This window comes from Ammospiza caudacuta, chromosome 16 (genome assembly GCF_027887145.1).
Source record: "Ammospiza caudacuta isolate bAmmCau1 chromosome 16, bAmmCau1.pri, whole genome shotgun sequence".
In the NCBI taxonomy this organism is placed as follows: Eukaryota; Metazoa; Chordata; class Aves; order Passeriformes; family Passerellidae; genus Ammospiza; species Ammospiza caudacuta.
The window spans coordinates 3402223-3418583 of record NC_080608.1 but is presented as its reverse complement, the minus strand read 5'-3'; the positions used below and the strand labels follow the sequence as shown (position 1 = coordinate 3418583).

General features: G+C 47.7%; 1 protein-coding gene across 1 annotated transcript in view; it reads right to left on the bottom strand.

The window, feature by feature from the left end:
• The window catches only part of NRG2 (neuregulin 2), a 159286-nt gene that overhangs the window by 8408 nt on the left and 134517 nt on the right, over positions 1-16361 (bottom strand). Inside the window, exons 5-7 of the mRNA XM_058815351.1 lie at positions 12777-12835; positions 5213-5236; positions 745-847 (exon numbers count right to left, since the gene is read on the bottom strand). Of these exons, the coding sequence (XP_058671334.1) occupies positions 745-847; positions 5213-5236; positions 12777-12835 (186 nt within the window). The remainder of the gene's footprint in view (positions 1-744; positions 848-5212; positions 5237-12776; positions 12836-16361) is intronic.

Below are 16361 nucleotides of genomic sequence, written 5' to 3'. Positions count from 1 at the left end.
TTTCCTTCTCATGGACAGTTTGGGAAATTGGTTCCAGAGTCCCCTTTTCAAGGCAAGGCCCAGCCCAATGTAGCAGAGCCTGCTGGCAGTGGAGAAGAAAAGTGGGGAGAAGGAGAAGGGGAAGTGAGTCCTGACTCGGCCTTGGTGACAAAGCACTTGACCTATCCTGCATGAAGGACAAAGTGGCAAAGCCTGCCCAAGGTGAGACATCTGCTCCACAAGGCCCACTGGCTGCAGGGGCACTCTGAACTGAGGTGTAGGCTGAGTAGGAAGAAAAGTGCAGTCCAGGCAGGGAAGGCTGACCATAAAATAGGTTCCCAGGTCTCCTGTTCCATTAGGATCACTCTGGATGTCCCTGCAATGTGCATAGCTGAGCCCACAGCTGCTGCACAACAGCCCAGTGTGCTTCTGCTGGCAGAAGCTGAGCTGCTAGCTTGGGGGCCAGCTTTTCCCTGTAACACAGCAAAATGTTGCCTGTCTGGGCAAATTATGTTCCAGGGAACTGCTGCTTATCTGGGCAAAATGATGTTCCAGGGGACAAGCAAATGGTGTCAGGAAAACATCCTATTCAAACACAGTTGGTAGACAGATAGCCTGGCCTCCTGCATGAGACCTTCCTGGGAGTATCATAGCACATCATCTCCTAAAATTAGCATCTGGGTGAAGAGCATGGACGTGTGGAACATGAACACTGGCACTCACTAACCTGTAGGCAGTTCTTGCCTGCGAGCCCCCCATACTCACTTGGTTTTACAGTAAGCTACCACACAGACGATGCCCACCACAAGCAAGGCCACACAGATTCCCGTGATGGTTAAAACCCTCTTCTGGTAGAGCTCCTCTGCTTCTGCAAATGGAGAGAAAGGAACCAGTTACTGATGGGCTCCAGCACCTGGGCTGCTTCTGGCTGCAGTGGAACCAGCATTGCATGGGGGTGAGACAGAGGACAGGGCTCGGGCAGAGCTCCTGCCAATCCTCCTGCCAATCCCCTGCCTGCCTAATGGCTGCCCCAGACCTGAGCCCAGCTGGCCCAACCTTCCTCACCCCTCAAAAGGCCCTTTTTGTCTCCCTGTGCCTTTGCCCTCTCTCATTTGGTAGCTCACCCCTTCTGCACTCACGCTTCTCACCTTCCCTTCCTTTCCCACAGTGGCTAATCTCACAAAGCCCCATGAATCCCTCTCCCTTCCAGCAGATCCCCCCTCTCTGGTGCCCTGACCAGCTGGCCCAGGAGCCCTGGAGCACACACAGGAGCCCTGTGGTCCCTGACCCCAGGCTCAGGATGCCTCTGCCTCCAGCAGCTGCATGCCCTGGAGCAACAGGCCCCAAAGCATGCAGGGGCTGAAAGGGACATCCTGGAACGGTCAAAAAAGCAGCATGAGGATGGAGAAGTGATAGTGTGTCAGGCAAAGAAAAGGGAGTGGAGTGATTAAAATACAGGAACCAGTCTTGGATTCTCAATGAAACCCTAGGAGGAGATTGATACCATTGCATCAGGCAGCTCAGAGGCACACACAAAGTGTAAGCAGCTTGCTGCTGCCTCCCAAACACCACCAAGTGTCACAAGAGCCAGTCACCTGCACCAAAACCCAGGCTGGAAGGGAGGGATTCATTCCCATCCACCAGAGCTCCCAGGAGATGCTCAGATCTCGTTTGCACTGACCCAGGCAGCAACACCATGGCCAGGATACCTTTCCTTCATGGCCACATCAGAACAGATGCAACATCCAGCAACCCCTGCCAGGAGCAGCAGAGGCAATTTGGGTTCTCCACGGGATGACTGAGGGAAGGATTCAGTGCAGAGCTGCCACGAGGGTTTCAGCTCAGCAGCTATGAACAAAGACCTCATGCCCCCACACTATGTGTTAAAATTTTTGGGGTTTGTGACTTCTTTAATATTCATTGATTTTTTTTTCTTCCTATCTAGATTAGCAGTAAAAGTCATGCCATGGTTGATGTGCCCAGTGTGCTTCCCCACACCACTCAAAATACCTTGAACAGACCATGTTCTGCCCCCTGTGCCACCAAACACTCAAATACAAAACCAGAAGAGAAACAGGTCTGGTCCCAGAAACCCCTGAGACCAGACTTTAGCAAAAAAGAAAAGTGAATGGGAAGCAATGAAACATTCCAGACAACTGGATATTTAGAACAATTTCAGCTTGCCATTCTAGGTTGGAAAAAGCATTTTTGGAGAAAAAAAAATGGTGCTAAGAAAAATGGTTACCTCTTTCTAACTCTCAAAATGGGAATGGGCAAAAGTTTGGTAAACAAGGACTGGCAAGAAAAAGAACCCTGTGATTAAGATGCAAAATTTAATAAACAAAGTTTCTTATGGGTTTTTTCCCCTTCCAAGGAACCAGGTGGAGCTGGAATGGGGAAGAGCCCACTCTGGGGTGAAACTTCTCCTTCAAGGATATGTTTCTTTGGTATGGGTGCCCTCATCCCAGGCATCAGCAACCATGGCAGACACGATTTCTTGCTCCTGCACATCTTTGGGATTACAGTTGTACAGCTCCCTCCTTCAGACAGGAGTTTCAGAGATTTTATACAAATTAGGAAAACCAGCTGGGATCACATCCTGGTTATGTGGATGGCACTGGACAAGAATTTTGCTACTTCTCAGCAAAAACTACTTTAACCAAAAAAAAACCCAACCCCACCCCCCCAAAAAAAAAACCCAAAAAGAAACCCCCCAAAAAAGGAGGGAGGGAGGCCAGTTTTCAGCAAAAATCCTTCAATTGGAATGCTTTTTGCTGCAAAGACTTTTGTCCCTGAGCAGAATTATTTCCCTTTGAATCATGGAGGAGGAAGAAAGAACAAAGACATTAAAACTATGGGTTGGTTGGGTTTTTTTCTTTTTTTTTTTTTTTTTTTTTTTTTTTTTTTTTTTTGATGTTGTTTGATTGGGTTTTTTTGTTTGTTTATTTGGCTGGGGTTTTTTACCTATAACAGGACAAAATTCTTTGGCCAGGGCTCAAATCCCAGCCTTGGTTCTGGTGGTCATGTCATTATGGGACCCCGACTCAGGTGGGTCTGACTGCCCTGAACCTTCACCTGAACTGCAGGGGAATGTTTCAGCTCATCAGAAATGCAGATTTGGCCTCTCTGTCTCGAGCTGACAGCTCTGCCACACGAAGCAGTAAAGTGTGAGGCTGTGCATCACTGCTGCAAGCTAAAAACTGAATGATCTGCTGATAGTAATTTAGCTTGGCTCCCAACATCTCATTAAAGCTGATGCTCAATAACAGCATCTTCACATTGTGTGACCAGAGAAATGGTACTGAGAAATTTCTCCCTCTTCAACAGAAGGGGGGAGTGGCCCAAGCAACACCTCAGATGAGGCTGAGCAAAGATTTATATGTTTTTAATTTTTTAATAGCTCATTTGCAGAATGTAATCCTCCAATTTTTAGGCACTTTTCAAATAGCACACAGGCAGAATTGAAAGAAAACCCTCCAGTTTTAATCAGAAACCCTGAGACAGGACAAATGGAAGGACCATTTCCACTAATCAGTAGGGGCAAACCTGTCTCAACAGCAACAGAAAGGAAATGAGAGAGTGCAGGCTGCAGCTTTGTATTTGAGCAGGGAAGATCCCAGAGCAGGTCCATTCATGTCTCTGTGCTCTACAAACACATCTTCATCAGCAGCACCATCACTTGTACAGCAGCAGACACTGAGAACAAACCACGTGGGGCCACACAATGCCAGCAGAGCAGCCATGGTGTCACAGCAAGGCAGGACAGTGACAGACAAATGGCAGGGGAGAGGCGCTGCAGACAGGATGTGTGTGCTTCTGTGGTGACATGGAGCATGGATGGGGAACAGGACAAAAGGTCAACAAAAAAAGGGATGTCAAAAATCCTCAATTTGAAGGTTTGGCCAAGTGTATTAGCATTAGCAGCACCGCTTTCTCTGAAGCTCCCTGGCTATAAAATTCCCACATTTTCTGCTCCAGGGGGATGCACACCAGTCCTGGGGGATCAGGCATGCCAAAACTAGAGGAGATCCATTTCTCCAGCCTCAGTTAGTCAATGCCCCTCCACCTCAGGGACCTCACAAGGCAATTTAGGATCCACAACTGGAAGACTGGTGTCCTCATACCTCTAGCAAAGGGAATTGAAGCATCTTTGTGTGAAGATCTGCTCTGGCTGACACTGCCAGGCCAGTGCTTTTAGGTTAAGTTATCAATCATAGAATCATCACAGAATCCTTGAACGGTTTGGGTTGGAAGGGGCCTTAAAGCTCATCTTGTTCCAACCCCCTTGCACCATCCCAGGCTGCCCAGCCCCTCTGCTCCCTCCTGACCAGCCCTCCCTGCTCTTGCCTTGCACCCTCCAGGGAAAACGTGCCTCAAAGATTTGATTTCCCAACTGCTTATTCAAGGGATAACTTGATATCTATCTAAAACCAGACTGAGGAGAATGGAAAGAAAATAATATGATTATGAGTAACTGGGCAGGAGCAGGTAAATGCCCAAAGGGGATATTTTTAAAAGCACTTAACTTACTGCTGTGTTTTCCCAAACTTGCCACTGGGGTGCTCAGCATTACACCCTCCACTCTCATGGGCAGCTCCTGACTTCCCTGGGATGTTTTTCTAGACTAATTTGTCTCATGGCACAATTTCTCTTGGCCCAATTTCACCCTGCTCAAGAAGCAAAAGGAGCTGCTAAATTTTGGGAGGAGGAATGGCAAAGCTCATCCTGACCCTTTGCAGGATCTGGTGGAGGTTAGTGTGACTGGGATGGCAATTTCTGTAACAGCCCTGATATTTCTAGAACTTCTCTTCCCATTCCTGGAATTCCTGCCTGTCCCCAAGCAGTGCCTGCTGGCAACCTTTTGGATGGACACAAGAGCCCAGGTTTTCAGTTAAATACACAAAAGCATGTTGAATGGAGATGTATGGCAATTGTAACATCCCAGGCATGCCACACACACCGCGCAGCTGCTTGGAACAAAGAAAAAAGTGCTGCTAAAAATACACCTGCATTTTCATAGGTTTGCATTTAGAATTTGTGATTTGCTTTGTTTTGGTTTTGGTTGTTGTTTTGTTTGGTTTTTGGTTTATTTTTTTTTTCAATCCAAACATCTATCTTGGTGCCAGGGAAGAGAACAGAACAGCTGATTTTTTAATCATCCCATTAAAGCCATAAATATAATGTTGGAAGCTCTTAATGGCTTCTGATTAATAAATGAATGGTTGTTCCATACCCTTTAATTCAAATCCAAGATGCTCTGCCAATGCAGAAAGAAGACAAGGAAGAGAAAGAGAAAAAGAAAAACAGGTCTGTCAGAGAACTCTAAAATACAAACACACACACTGTGCAGTTACAGCAGGTTAGCTTTGGTAGGCTCAGCAGCACTCACACAGAGACACTGTATGCTTCAGAGCATTTCAAACCCCCACCACAACTCACATGTTATGCAAAGAAAGACCCAAACAAATTGCAGTGGAAGTTAATTATGAATTCTTTCCGTTAATTATGAATTCTTTCGAGATGAGCCATGTTTGTTAGTACCTGATATGGAATTCACTGTTTAGGCAGGGGGAAAAAAAAAAAAAAAAGAAAAGAAAAAAAATAGGAAAGGTACACTTGTTCTGAAACAACTCCTGACAGGTCAAAACACATAGAGACTGCATGAGCCTGGTGAAAATCATTCATTCCCTGTGCACAGGGCAGATCTGCCCTGGCTGGTCCTGCATGCCCGCTGTGCCCGGGGCTGTGCTGCAGAGAGGAGCTGGGCACAGGGCTGGGGGGGCCCTGTGGGGCCTGGGGCTGGCCAGGGCTGTGCTGTGCCCCCCTGACCCAGCCCAGGGCACACAGACCCCCATGCCCTGCCCTGCCAGCCCTGCCAGCCCTGCCAGCCGCGGGTGCTGCGAGTGCCCGGGCAAGGCAATGATCCCAAAGTGCAAATGGCACTGAAAGCTCCCCCCAAGCCTGTGACCCTCCAAACTGCACTCCTGCTGTGGCTCTGCATTGTTTTAGTGTGCTGCAAAATGCCCAGAGGGGAGCATGTGCTTCCAGATTCATATTCAGCACAAGTAAGATTGCAGCTCATCCTGCAGAGACAGTGCTAAGCACAGGAGACTGTCCAATGAACCAACAGTGCAAAACAGGGATCCTGAATTTTAGTCATTTCCCATTTTTCTGAATTTTAGTCATTTCCCATTTTCCTGAATTCCTGTCATTTTCCAGACATCACCTAAAGAACAGCTTTCCTTACATAAACATGAAAGTTCTCCATACTTACCACCACACACAAAAGTGAGCTCTGCTGCTCCCAATCACCACACACACAAGATTATTTGCAGCTTGGAGATGTCCAGATTTATTTACTATATTTTCCATAGGAACTGCTTTTTGTTGCACAGAAATATTTGCTTTCTTTTGCAGTGCTGTTCAAAATTTAGGTGGGGGGGGGGGATTAGCACTAATTGTTACAGAACATGTAAACACGTGTTCTAAAGCAGGTTCTTCTCTCCAAACCAATGCTGATGTTTGGGGGGGTGGATTTTGTAGGGAGAAGTTGGGGTTCTTTGAGGTTTTGTATAATTTAAAGACCACAAAACCTGGCTGCTCTCTGCTCCACATCTAACATTTGTGTAAAAGAACATTTCACAGTCATTTTGTGCACTTTTGTATATTTTGTGGAAGTGACATGGACATAATGTGGTGGGCAGCAGAGAACTAGACAGAATATATTCATCCTAAACCACCTGGCTATCACATCCAGCCCTGACCTTTTTTTAAGTCTTCCAACCATTGCACACACCTGTTTCCCCTGACACTGACAAATGCAGGTAGAGATACATCAAGTTTCATCCAGAAATCCAACCTGTTGGTCCATCTGCACACAGACATCCCTCCCTGTTCCAGGGTGTTTTGCAACATCTGCAGCTGCAAATGGATGCAGTTCAAAACATTTTCATGATTTTTTGCAAACTCAGAAACTCCTGTGAGCACAGAGGTGGTGGGCAGGACCTGAGGAGCCTGAGCCTCTCTCATGTCAGAGCTGCTGTTTCTTTTGGCTCCCCAGGCTCAGGTCAGCTGGCTGTGGAACCTGTGCCAGTGTCTCATTGCCATCACAGGGAAGAATTGCTTGCTAATATCCAATCTAAACCTGCTCTCTGTCAGTTTGAAGCCATTCCCCCTTGTTCTGTCACTCCAAGTCTCTCCATGTTTCTTGTTGTCCTCTCCAGCTTCAACAGAACAAGCTCCATTGGAAGCAATTTATCCAAGGGCTACCACTCAAATAAATTGGGGTGAGACAGCCCTGAGATGGCAGCTGTAGGCTGAGGAAATAGGCAAAGCATTTTGCTCATAACCTTCATCATCATCATCATCCTCCTGTCTGCTCTGCACACATCCTCCCTGGCCAGGGCAAGCTGAGCACCCTGAAGTGCTGAGGCATGCCCCAGGCTCCCTGAACTGAGCACATGAGGGTTTTTTTGGGAAAATCTCATTCCAAATGTGCCTCCTGAATCTTTCTGAAAATGTTTTTCCTCATCATCAGAAAAAAGACAAAACCCTGCATTTACTTCATCTGCAGTGCCTCTGTGACTGTGATGTATTGTAGTTATTTTAAAAGATGAACAGACAAAAACATTCAATGTAAAGTATTCCTGCAGGAGCAACACCTCAAGCAAGATGACTCTCACTACTGAACTTAGATTTATAGGATGATTAAAAAGGATAAAAGCCTTAGCAAAGAGCTGTGAAAGCTGTGGCTGTGCTCACTTGGTCTTCAGATTGCCCAAAAAGGTCGATAAGATGTTTAGTTACTGCACACTATTCCCTCAAAATGCTCTCTCTGGGACACAGAGCATGCTCCAAGGCAGGAAACAAAGTGGAGAACTGACATCTGAGGACTAGCAGGATCATAAATTGGTGATAATTTTGTTGCTAATCAATTGTGCTGACAAGAGCAGCACTTGCAGGTCTCTGATTCAGGCTTTTCCCAGGGTGTACAGGGAGCAATGCAGAACAGAGGGACACAATGGGGACAGAGGACACTGTGCTGTGTCAGGAGCTGGGTGACACGAGGGATCTCCAGGAACAGGAATTCTCTAAATGTTCCACAAGCTCCACAGCTATTCACCTTCTCCAGTGCTGCAGCAATAAATCAAATTTGGTTGGCATCAAGAGTCCAAACACAAAACAACAGAGTGTTCAAATCTGCTCTGGATTTGGAGCATGCAATTAACTTTAGGAGACCCCAAGATGAACCTGTGCTGTGTCCTGGGGACAGGGATCACCCTGCCATGCTGAACCACAAACACCCTGCAATTCCCCAGCCACTCCAAAGCTCAGCCATCACCCTGTGATTCAGGGGCCAGCAGCTACCCTGACACTGAATGGAGGCTGCAGAATGCCTGTGGAATCCAAAATGCTGCTAAATATTGGTTTGGGGGTCGGATGGGTGAGAGGTGGAGGAGGAAGCAGAAATTTAGGTCAAATAAAGGAATAATCTTCCATTTATCATTTTTGTATTGCAGTCACAGCAGGTAGGACGATACTGCTGAATAAGTGAGGTAAGAAGAGAAGCTAAAATTCAGATCTAGACCTTCCCAGGAGAGCTTGAGGTGGTACATTTATCCCTGTGCTCACCAGGACACCACAAATGAGCATGAAGAACCAGAGGCCACCCAGGGTCACTCCCAGCTGCCAGGTGAGTGCTGGGGAGAGGGACCATCCTCCAGAAAAACAAGAAACTCTCACCCAGTGAAGCCACACTGCTCCACGATGGCTGGGCCAGCAGCAGAAGACAAAACTGCTCTCCCAAGGGATACCTGCTGGAAATCCTGCTCTGTGTTCCCAAGCACACCAGAGGAAGGCTCCAACTGAGAATTAGAGTTCAATTTGTAAAGAAACCAAGAATTAAATACGGGGTAAAAAAGGAGAATATGCCAGATGACATTGCATATGAATGTCAGCTCTGTTTGAGGGTGTTTACAGGCAGGCTACAGCCTGCAATTTTAATTGGATCACAAAGTAGAAAATGAAAATGTTTCACTAAGCAAGATGAATGGTATGACATTTGTCCTCCAGATTGGTGATGATTATTTGTGGAGATGAATAAACAGCAAAGTTAAGATGAAGTTTCAGTTTCCACAAGCAAGAGGGAAGCATAAATATAAAACTTTATCCCAATTTTCTAAACTGTTCCATAAATCACGAGTGGAAAGAATCCAAATGTGCAGACTTAGGAAACATAAATGTTCCTGCTGACCACGTTTAACTTTCAGGATCTCAGCTGCACCAGGACTGAAATAGCTGCCAACATGTTTTACAAAACCTTTGCCACCAGCCAGCCCAAAGCCTGGCAGGTTATCGGTAAGCCTCCAGGAGGATTTAACAAGGACCTGAAAAGTTGCTTGTAGAAGAGAGAAGATTGAGGTAGATCTTGATGTGATGTAGAACAGGGTAGCTGTGAAACACAGCTGATTTAAAAGTTGCTTTAATGTCCCTCTATAAGGTTTTCTAAACAAAATTATCTCCTAACCCTGATCCATCAGCCTTATGTGAGGACAGAGCTGGGACAGACTGGGGGTTCTCTGAGCTACCCCACTAATGCAATTCCTAGTGAGTTTCTGTGCACCAATCTGGTAGAAAATAGCAACAGTGTGAGCCTGACATGAAAAAAAAAAACCCATCTTTAACATTTTCTCTTTATTTTCAAGCAGTGGTGAATATATCCAGAATGGCTGGCAATAGCCACCTGCTCATATGGTTGGAACAGCAACATAAAGAAACATCACATCTCAACTCTCACATGAGAGAAAGCCTACCTAAATACACCTAATTTTCATCTTAATGTGGTCTAGCAGATGTTTTCGGCAATCAGAGAAAAATAAACCTCCAGAGCTAACTGTCAAAGAAACAAAGACAGCCTGAGCTCCTGGAGAACATGGGGAGTTTTACCTGAGCAAAATGTGAATAACCAGAGAGGTTTAAACCAGAGAGGCAGGAACCTGCTCCCAAAAGGAGAACACATAACATCTGGCAGGATGCTGGGATGCTGCACCATCTCCATCTGTGGCCCAAATTCAGCAAACTATTTGCCACATCTTTCCAGAACAGCACCTTCAATTTAGCTCACTCTGCAGAGACTCCCACTCAGCCCTGGGATATACCTAATAAAAGTCATTGTCATATTTAATATTCATATTAAATAATCAGGAGGATCCAATCTAGGCCTGAAAACCTGAAATACCCCAAATACATTTAAAACAACACCAATATAGGTGTCCTTATTTAAGTATCTGTCAAATGCTGGCAGTGTTCTCAAAACATGAATCAGGACAGAGCTATTTTATTTCCAGTGGAAATGCCTGAACCTCATTTAATCTGTTTCAGCTTTTGACCTGTCAGAACCCATATGGGATGAAGCATTGAGTGAATTATGGAAAATCAGCAACTTCTGCTGTGCCCTAATTATTGATCAAAGGAGAAGGTAAGCATTTGCAGGGTCCACACTTGAGTGAAATGCTTTTCCTACTCAGAAAAAGAGAAAGTTCAGTGCAAGCTTTTCTTCAGTGCTGCTGCTATCTATATTACCCAACTGTGACCTGAAAGTGAAAACAGCTCTAAACATGTATGAATCATCTTCTTATATGAATTTTATCCAAGTTCAGACAGGTAGCCTGGATTGTTGAGCTGTTTTTACCTTACTATGCTGTGGTTTAAAGCAAACTTGAGGTAAGGAAATGTACATGTGTCAGTTTTAAAGCTGACATCGTTCCTCTAACACATGAATAAAACTAAAACAAATCTCAGACCCAGAAAAAGCTGGATTCTGCAAGCTGGGGGAAGAAACTACATGCTGTTTACTCCTGCCATTAATGCTCTCAAAAGGCATTTTCCTGACATAAAACTCATTTTCACCCCTGTTTTGGTTTTGCAGCATGGCAGCAATAATGTTTAAGCCCGTTGGACACCACCTCATGGAACATGCTACAAATCAGCTCCATGGGGTGAGCATCCCACTGCTGGCTGCAGCCCTGACACCCTTCCAGGGCTCCCAGGAGGGAAGGAAACCCTTTAGCACCAGGTGAAAGATCAAAATAGAACATTCTGGGCTGTCATTTTATAAAGAGCTTGCTTGGGTGTTGGAGTCTGGGAGGATAAATCAATGGAGGTTTCAGCTCGGGAAGCCAATTTGGAACAAAAGGCAATGTAAAAACACTGAGCTGTCCCAAGGGCCCCACAAAGTCCATTTGCATCTTGTCTGTATGCTCCATGCAAGGGACTCTAATTCCAGCACTTGCCAGCTATTAGCACGTGCTAATGAGGCTCCTGCAATTCCAGTCCAGGATGAGGAGGGCAGGAATTAGGCTTGGAGCAGTGGGAGAGGCATTCTGGCAATCAAGGAGCCGTCCTGAAGAGGCATTTCTCCTCTGGTTACCACTAATTAAAGCCTTTTTTTTGGCTCTTTTTAAAAAGCCTCTCTTTAACCCCACCATTTGTGGTGGGTCCAGTCAGCCAGCGTGGGGCAGGATGGGTCTCAGGGACACCCACAGAGGGTCACAGGGAGGGTCACAGGTTTCCTGTGCTGTAACTGCATCTCCTGCCAGGGCAGCCCTTACCCAGACCAGGATCCCACTGATGCTGGGACACTGAATGGGGACCCAGAAAAATCATCCACCTTGACCACCATGAGCTGGTTATGCCTATAAGTGAGACTGTAGGAACTGGAAACTAAACTGGCAAGCACTGAGTGCAAAGGCTTTAGGGTATTTACACCCACAGTCACTGTCCTTAGGCTCAGTCCCACATGCAAAGCTGTCCAACCACCTAGGAGAGACAGGAACAGCTCTGTGTCCAGGAGGGACACAGTCTGATGCCCATTTGGCAGGTTTATCCTGTATCCGGCACGGCAGCGGGGCTGGGAAGCCCAGAGGCAGTGGGAGCCACCAGAGTGACCTCTGTGCCACACGGAAAATGCCCAAATCCTGCCCTGAACAGCACAGGGAAAATGTCCATCTCCTGCTTGCATGGCAAAGGAAAAATGCCCAAATCCTGCCTTGCACAGCACAGGGACAATGCCCCAATCCTGCCCTACACAGCACAGGGAAAATGCCCAAATCCTGCCTTGCATGGCAGAGGAGAAATACCCAAATCTTGCCTTGCATGGCAGAGAGGAAATACCCAAATCTTGCTCTGCACAGCACAGGGAAAATGTCCAACTCCTGCCCTACACAGCACAGGGGAAATGCCCAAATCCTGCCTTGCATGGCACAGGGGAAATGCCCAAATCTTGCTCTGAACAGCCCAGGGAAAATGCCCAAATCCTGCCTTGCATGGCACAGGGGAAATACCCAAATCTTGCCTTGCATGGCACAGGAGAAATGCCCAAATCTTGCCTTGCATGGCAGAGGGGAAATACCCAAATCTTGCCCTACAGAGCACAGGGGAAATACCCAAATCTTGCCCTGCACAGCACAGTCCATGTCGGGACAGCAATGCTGGCAGGCCCAGCTCCACACACAGCACAGGCTCATCTCACACAGCACACCCACCACATGAACTCTGCATTTTGCCTGAAAAGAGCAAGCAGCACTCGGCTCAACCAGAAATGAAAGCAGAGCCCGTTGTAACAAACAGGGAGGTAACGAGCCCCAGTTCTCCTCTTGGGCATGTTCACAGCTCCTCTTAGGACAGAGCTGGCAGTGCACAAGACAGGAAGAGGGCTCTTGGAGAACAGAAGAACCTGCTTTAAGGACATGACACAGAGCCACAACACCAAGGAGAGAGAGAAGTAGAAAGAGACATACTGGAGAAGCTGACCATTGCGAAATGCTGACACCGGTCTCCTGTGAATTCGATCGGACACCTACCGGAAGAGAGAAAACCAGAAAGAGAGAAACAAGATAGCAAAATGACACCCAAACAGGCTGAAGTGAGGCCCCTTCTGCTCCCTTCCACGGCTCCTCTCTGTCTGCTTGCAGCCTTGACCCTTACCTGCAGCCCTAAGCCCTACCCAAAGCTGACACCAAGAGCCATCCCTGACTAGAGCACGCTACATCCACCGCTGTGCCCGGGAGGGTTTTAGTAGTGTGGTGCATTTTTTGTCTTCAGACATACTTTGCTTAGGATCTGGCATGTACAATCGCAAAGGCAGTTTCTCCAAACATCTCTGTCCGAAGAATCCATTTGGACATCTGGAGGGGGAAAAGGGGAGAAATCACAGAACATGTCTGGCACAGTTCTTGAGGCTAAGGTCAGAAATAAAAAGTGCATTGTGATGAATGGAAAAAATAAAGGTTTTACATGCGAGTTTACTCTTTGCTTTCACCAGGCACCTGCAACATCAGTGCTCCAGCTCTGGTTTAGGTTTGGGTCTTCAAGCAGGCAGCCAAACCCCTCCTGCTCTGTCCTGCTCTGCCTGCCTCCTTCCTTCTAACCTGCTACAAGCACCAGCTGGCAGGAACACTGAGATGGGCTGGATGCTACTCTCAGAGACTCTGTGGAGCTGCTCTGCAGACTGGCAAGAGGCACCAAAAGCAGAGAGCAACTGCTGAGGCGACAGCGAGCGTTGGGTGTGGGAAGCATCTCCCCATGGTGACCCCAGAAGAACCAGGGATGTTCTCAGGGTGGTTAGAGAGAAAGCACAGGCAGAGTCTCTGTGTTAGCAGAGAGGAAGGGACAGAGAAGAAAGCTGAGCTGAGCTGAAGGGGTCTCCCATGCTGTGAGAGGCTCTCTCAGGCTCTGGCCTGGCCTGGGTCACCTGATGGGCTGAGGTGTGCCAGCCCATGGGCACCAGCTCCACACCCACAGGATGCTCAGGTGGCAGGGAAGGGCCACCAGGCACTGGCACCAGCCCATAAGGAGCTCCCCAGGGCTGAGCCAGGTTTGGGGAGCACAGGGCCATGGGCAGGGGTGCAGCAGGAGCTGCAGAACCACCCAGGGTGAGCAGCACTGCGCTGTCACCCTCTGCAGCTGCAGGTGAGCCTGGGCAGCCATGGGAGCCCAGCCTGGTGAGGTCAAACACTTCTCTCACTGGAACTTGTCTCCCTCCCTCACTTCACACCTTCTGCATATTCCTTGGATAGTCCAGCACAGGATCCCTAATTTTCTTCAAGTCCCAGCTCTCACTTCCCTGTCCCACAACTCTCTCCCTTCTCAGCACATCTCTCTTTCCTCTGAGCTTAAGAGGGATTTGTCTTTATAGCATTTCAACATCTGCTTTTCAACTTTTTGTGAGTGGAGCTGCAGGCTCTGCACCTGGCACATGCCAGACCTTCCTCACTCTCAGATGCCACCCAGAAAATCTCACAGTGATCCGCCAGTGGTCAGCAAGGAAGGGACTGAAAGACACCTCAGTAAAAACAGATGAATCAGAGGCCAAATCTGATGTCAGTGGCTCAGCTCCTGGCCAGGCCTCTTCAAAGGACAGCAGGAGGTTGGGAGCAGCCACAGCAGCATCAGGCAACTGCTCCTAATCTGTGCATCTGGTGAGGGATGGTCCAGGTCCAGATCCTGGTCCATGTCCATGTCCAGGTCCAGGTCCAGATCCTGGTCCAGGTCCAGATATAGGTCCAGGTCCAGGTTCCGGTTCCATGCAGAAACTTTTGATTTTTAGTAGCTGAGCTTCATCATGGACATCACTGACCTGGCTTTGGCGCTTGATTTCTTGCTGGATTTCACTGCAGTTTGGTTAGGCCTGAGCTGCGCAAAAAAACTGCTGCACCCTCACTGCCCATGACCAAATGTGGGTCAGCATCTGGGTTTTTGGGACCTGTGCTCACATCTCTAAGTGCGGGTGTGTTGGGCTATTTGTGCACCCCAAACTGCTCATGGAGAACTTTAGGGCATGGCTCTGCACGAGGCTGCACTGAGGTCTCCAGTCACACCCTTCAGTTTCTCAGTATCCAAGTCATTTCTGAAACTGAAAATTGAACTCCCTAGTCAGGGAAATATTTTTGAAAAATTGGCACTTTATTCTCATTCTTGGACGTTCATCTTGGAGCACAGGAGAGGGAGATGAACCAGCCATACCAAGAAAAGCTCAGCCCAAGGGGTCACCATCAGACATGGGGCCTGTTGGCCTTCCCTGCAATGAAGCAGAGAAAGCTGGTGCTGGGAAGTGAAGGAAATGCCCCATTGTCAATCAAAAAGCACAAACCTGAGGCACTGGGTGGCACAGACTCACAAAAACAGCCCCAGGACTGGAGAAACCCTTCAGAGATGGCTTTGAGCAAGGAATCCAAAAGAGAAGGTGTCTTCCCAGTCCTTTTTGAAGTTTTTTCATCACCTCTGACTGAGTTAGGAACTTATCCACAGAGTCTTCAAGGGAATCCAGTTTAGCTTGCAAGGTGCTTCCCATCTCTCTGGGATCTGACATTTCCTGGATGCTGTGAGCACACCAAAGGGCCTCACGGGTGCTGCTGAATGAAGGAATAGTCCCACCCACCCCAAAAAGGGGTGTTTTGTCAGAAAGGAGCTAAAATTACCTCAGCTGCACACCTGCAAGAGGTCAGCCAAGGCTGGAACTCCAGGGTGACTGAGGCTGCATGAAGACTGAAAATTATGGGAAAATTTTAAGGAAATAAAAGCCCAGAGAAAGGAATTGGTAAGAAGTGGAAAAAAAAGCAAAACAAAAAGGTGTCAAAGAGGCTTTGATGCCATGACAGCTACCATACAGCCCATCCTCAGATCTCTGCAGTCAGCCAGGCGTGGGTGGGGAGAGGAGCTCTCAAGGCAGAAGGCAGCAGACAACTGCCTCCCCTGTGTCTGGGACAGCTAGGGTTTTCATCTTGAGTTACTCAGTGATTCAGCACCGGGAGAAGTGACAGGAAAAATGCCCCCCCTGAACAAGAGCACCTTCTGTCACCTCTCAAGCTTGTGTACAAGCTGTCAAGACAATGTGCCACCCCTGCACACCTGGGTTCTGGCTCCTCATGAGCAAGGCTGCAGGCAGAAGCAGTGACCAGAAGACCTTTGAGAGCATGCAGTGCTTTTGGTTCTTTTTTTTTAACCTGTCTCTAACTGCTAGGCTGCTGAAGATGATTTATTATTTATGACTGTGGCCCCAGATGTGACTTCAAGGAAAGAAATTTCCAGCATGTTTGGCACATGGTTCTCCCAGTCTGGACGGGAACAGCAGTAGAGATCATCCCTTCTGCACTAAACTCTGCTGCCTGTGGTGAGGGCAGCTTTCTGCAGTGAGGGACACACCTGAAAGTTCAGGCTCCCTGCAGCTGAGAGCTGTGAGCTGGGATTGATCACGGCATCCTTCTCCCTGCACCTTTGACTCAAGAGGTTCTGGCTGGTCCAGCAAAACCAAGGCCCTCCTTCTTTGGAAAACTCCTGCAGGGACTTCACAGCTGGTGGACTTCCCTCCAATATCATCTTTGGAG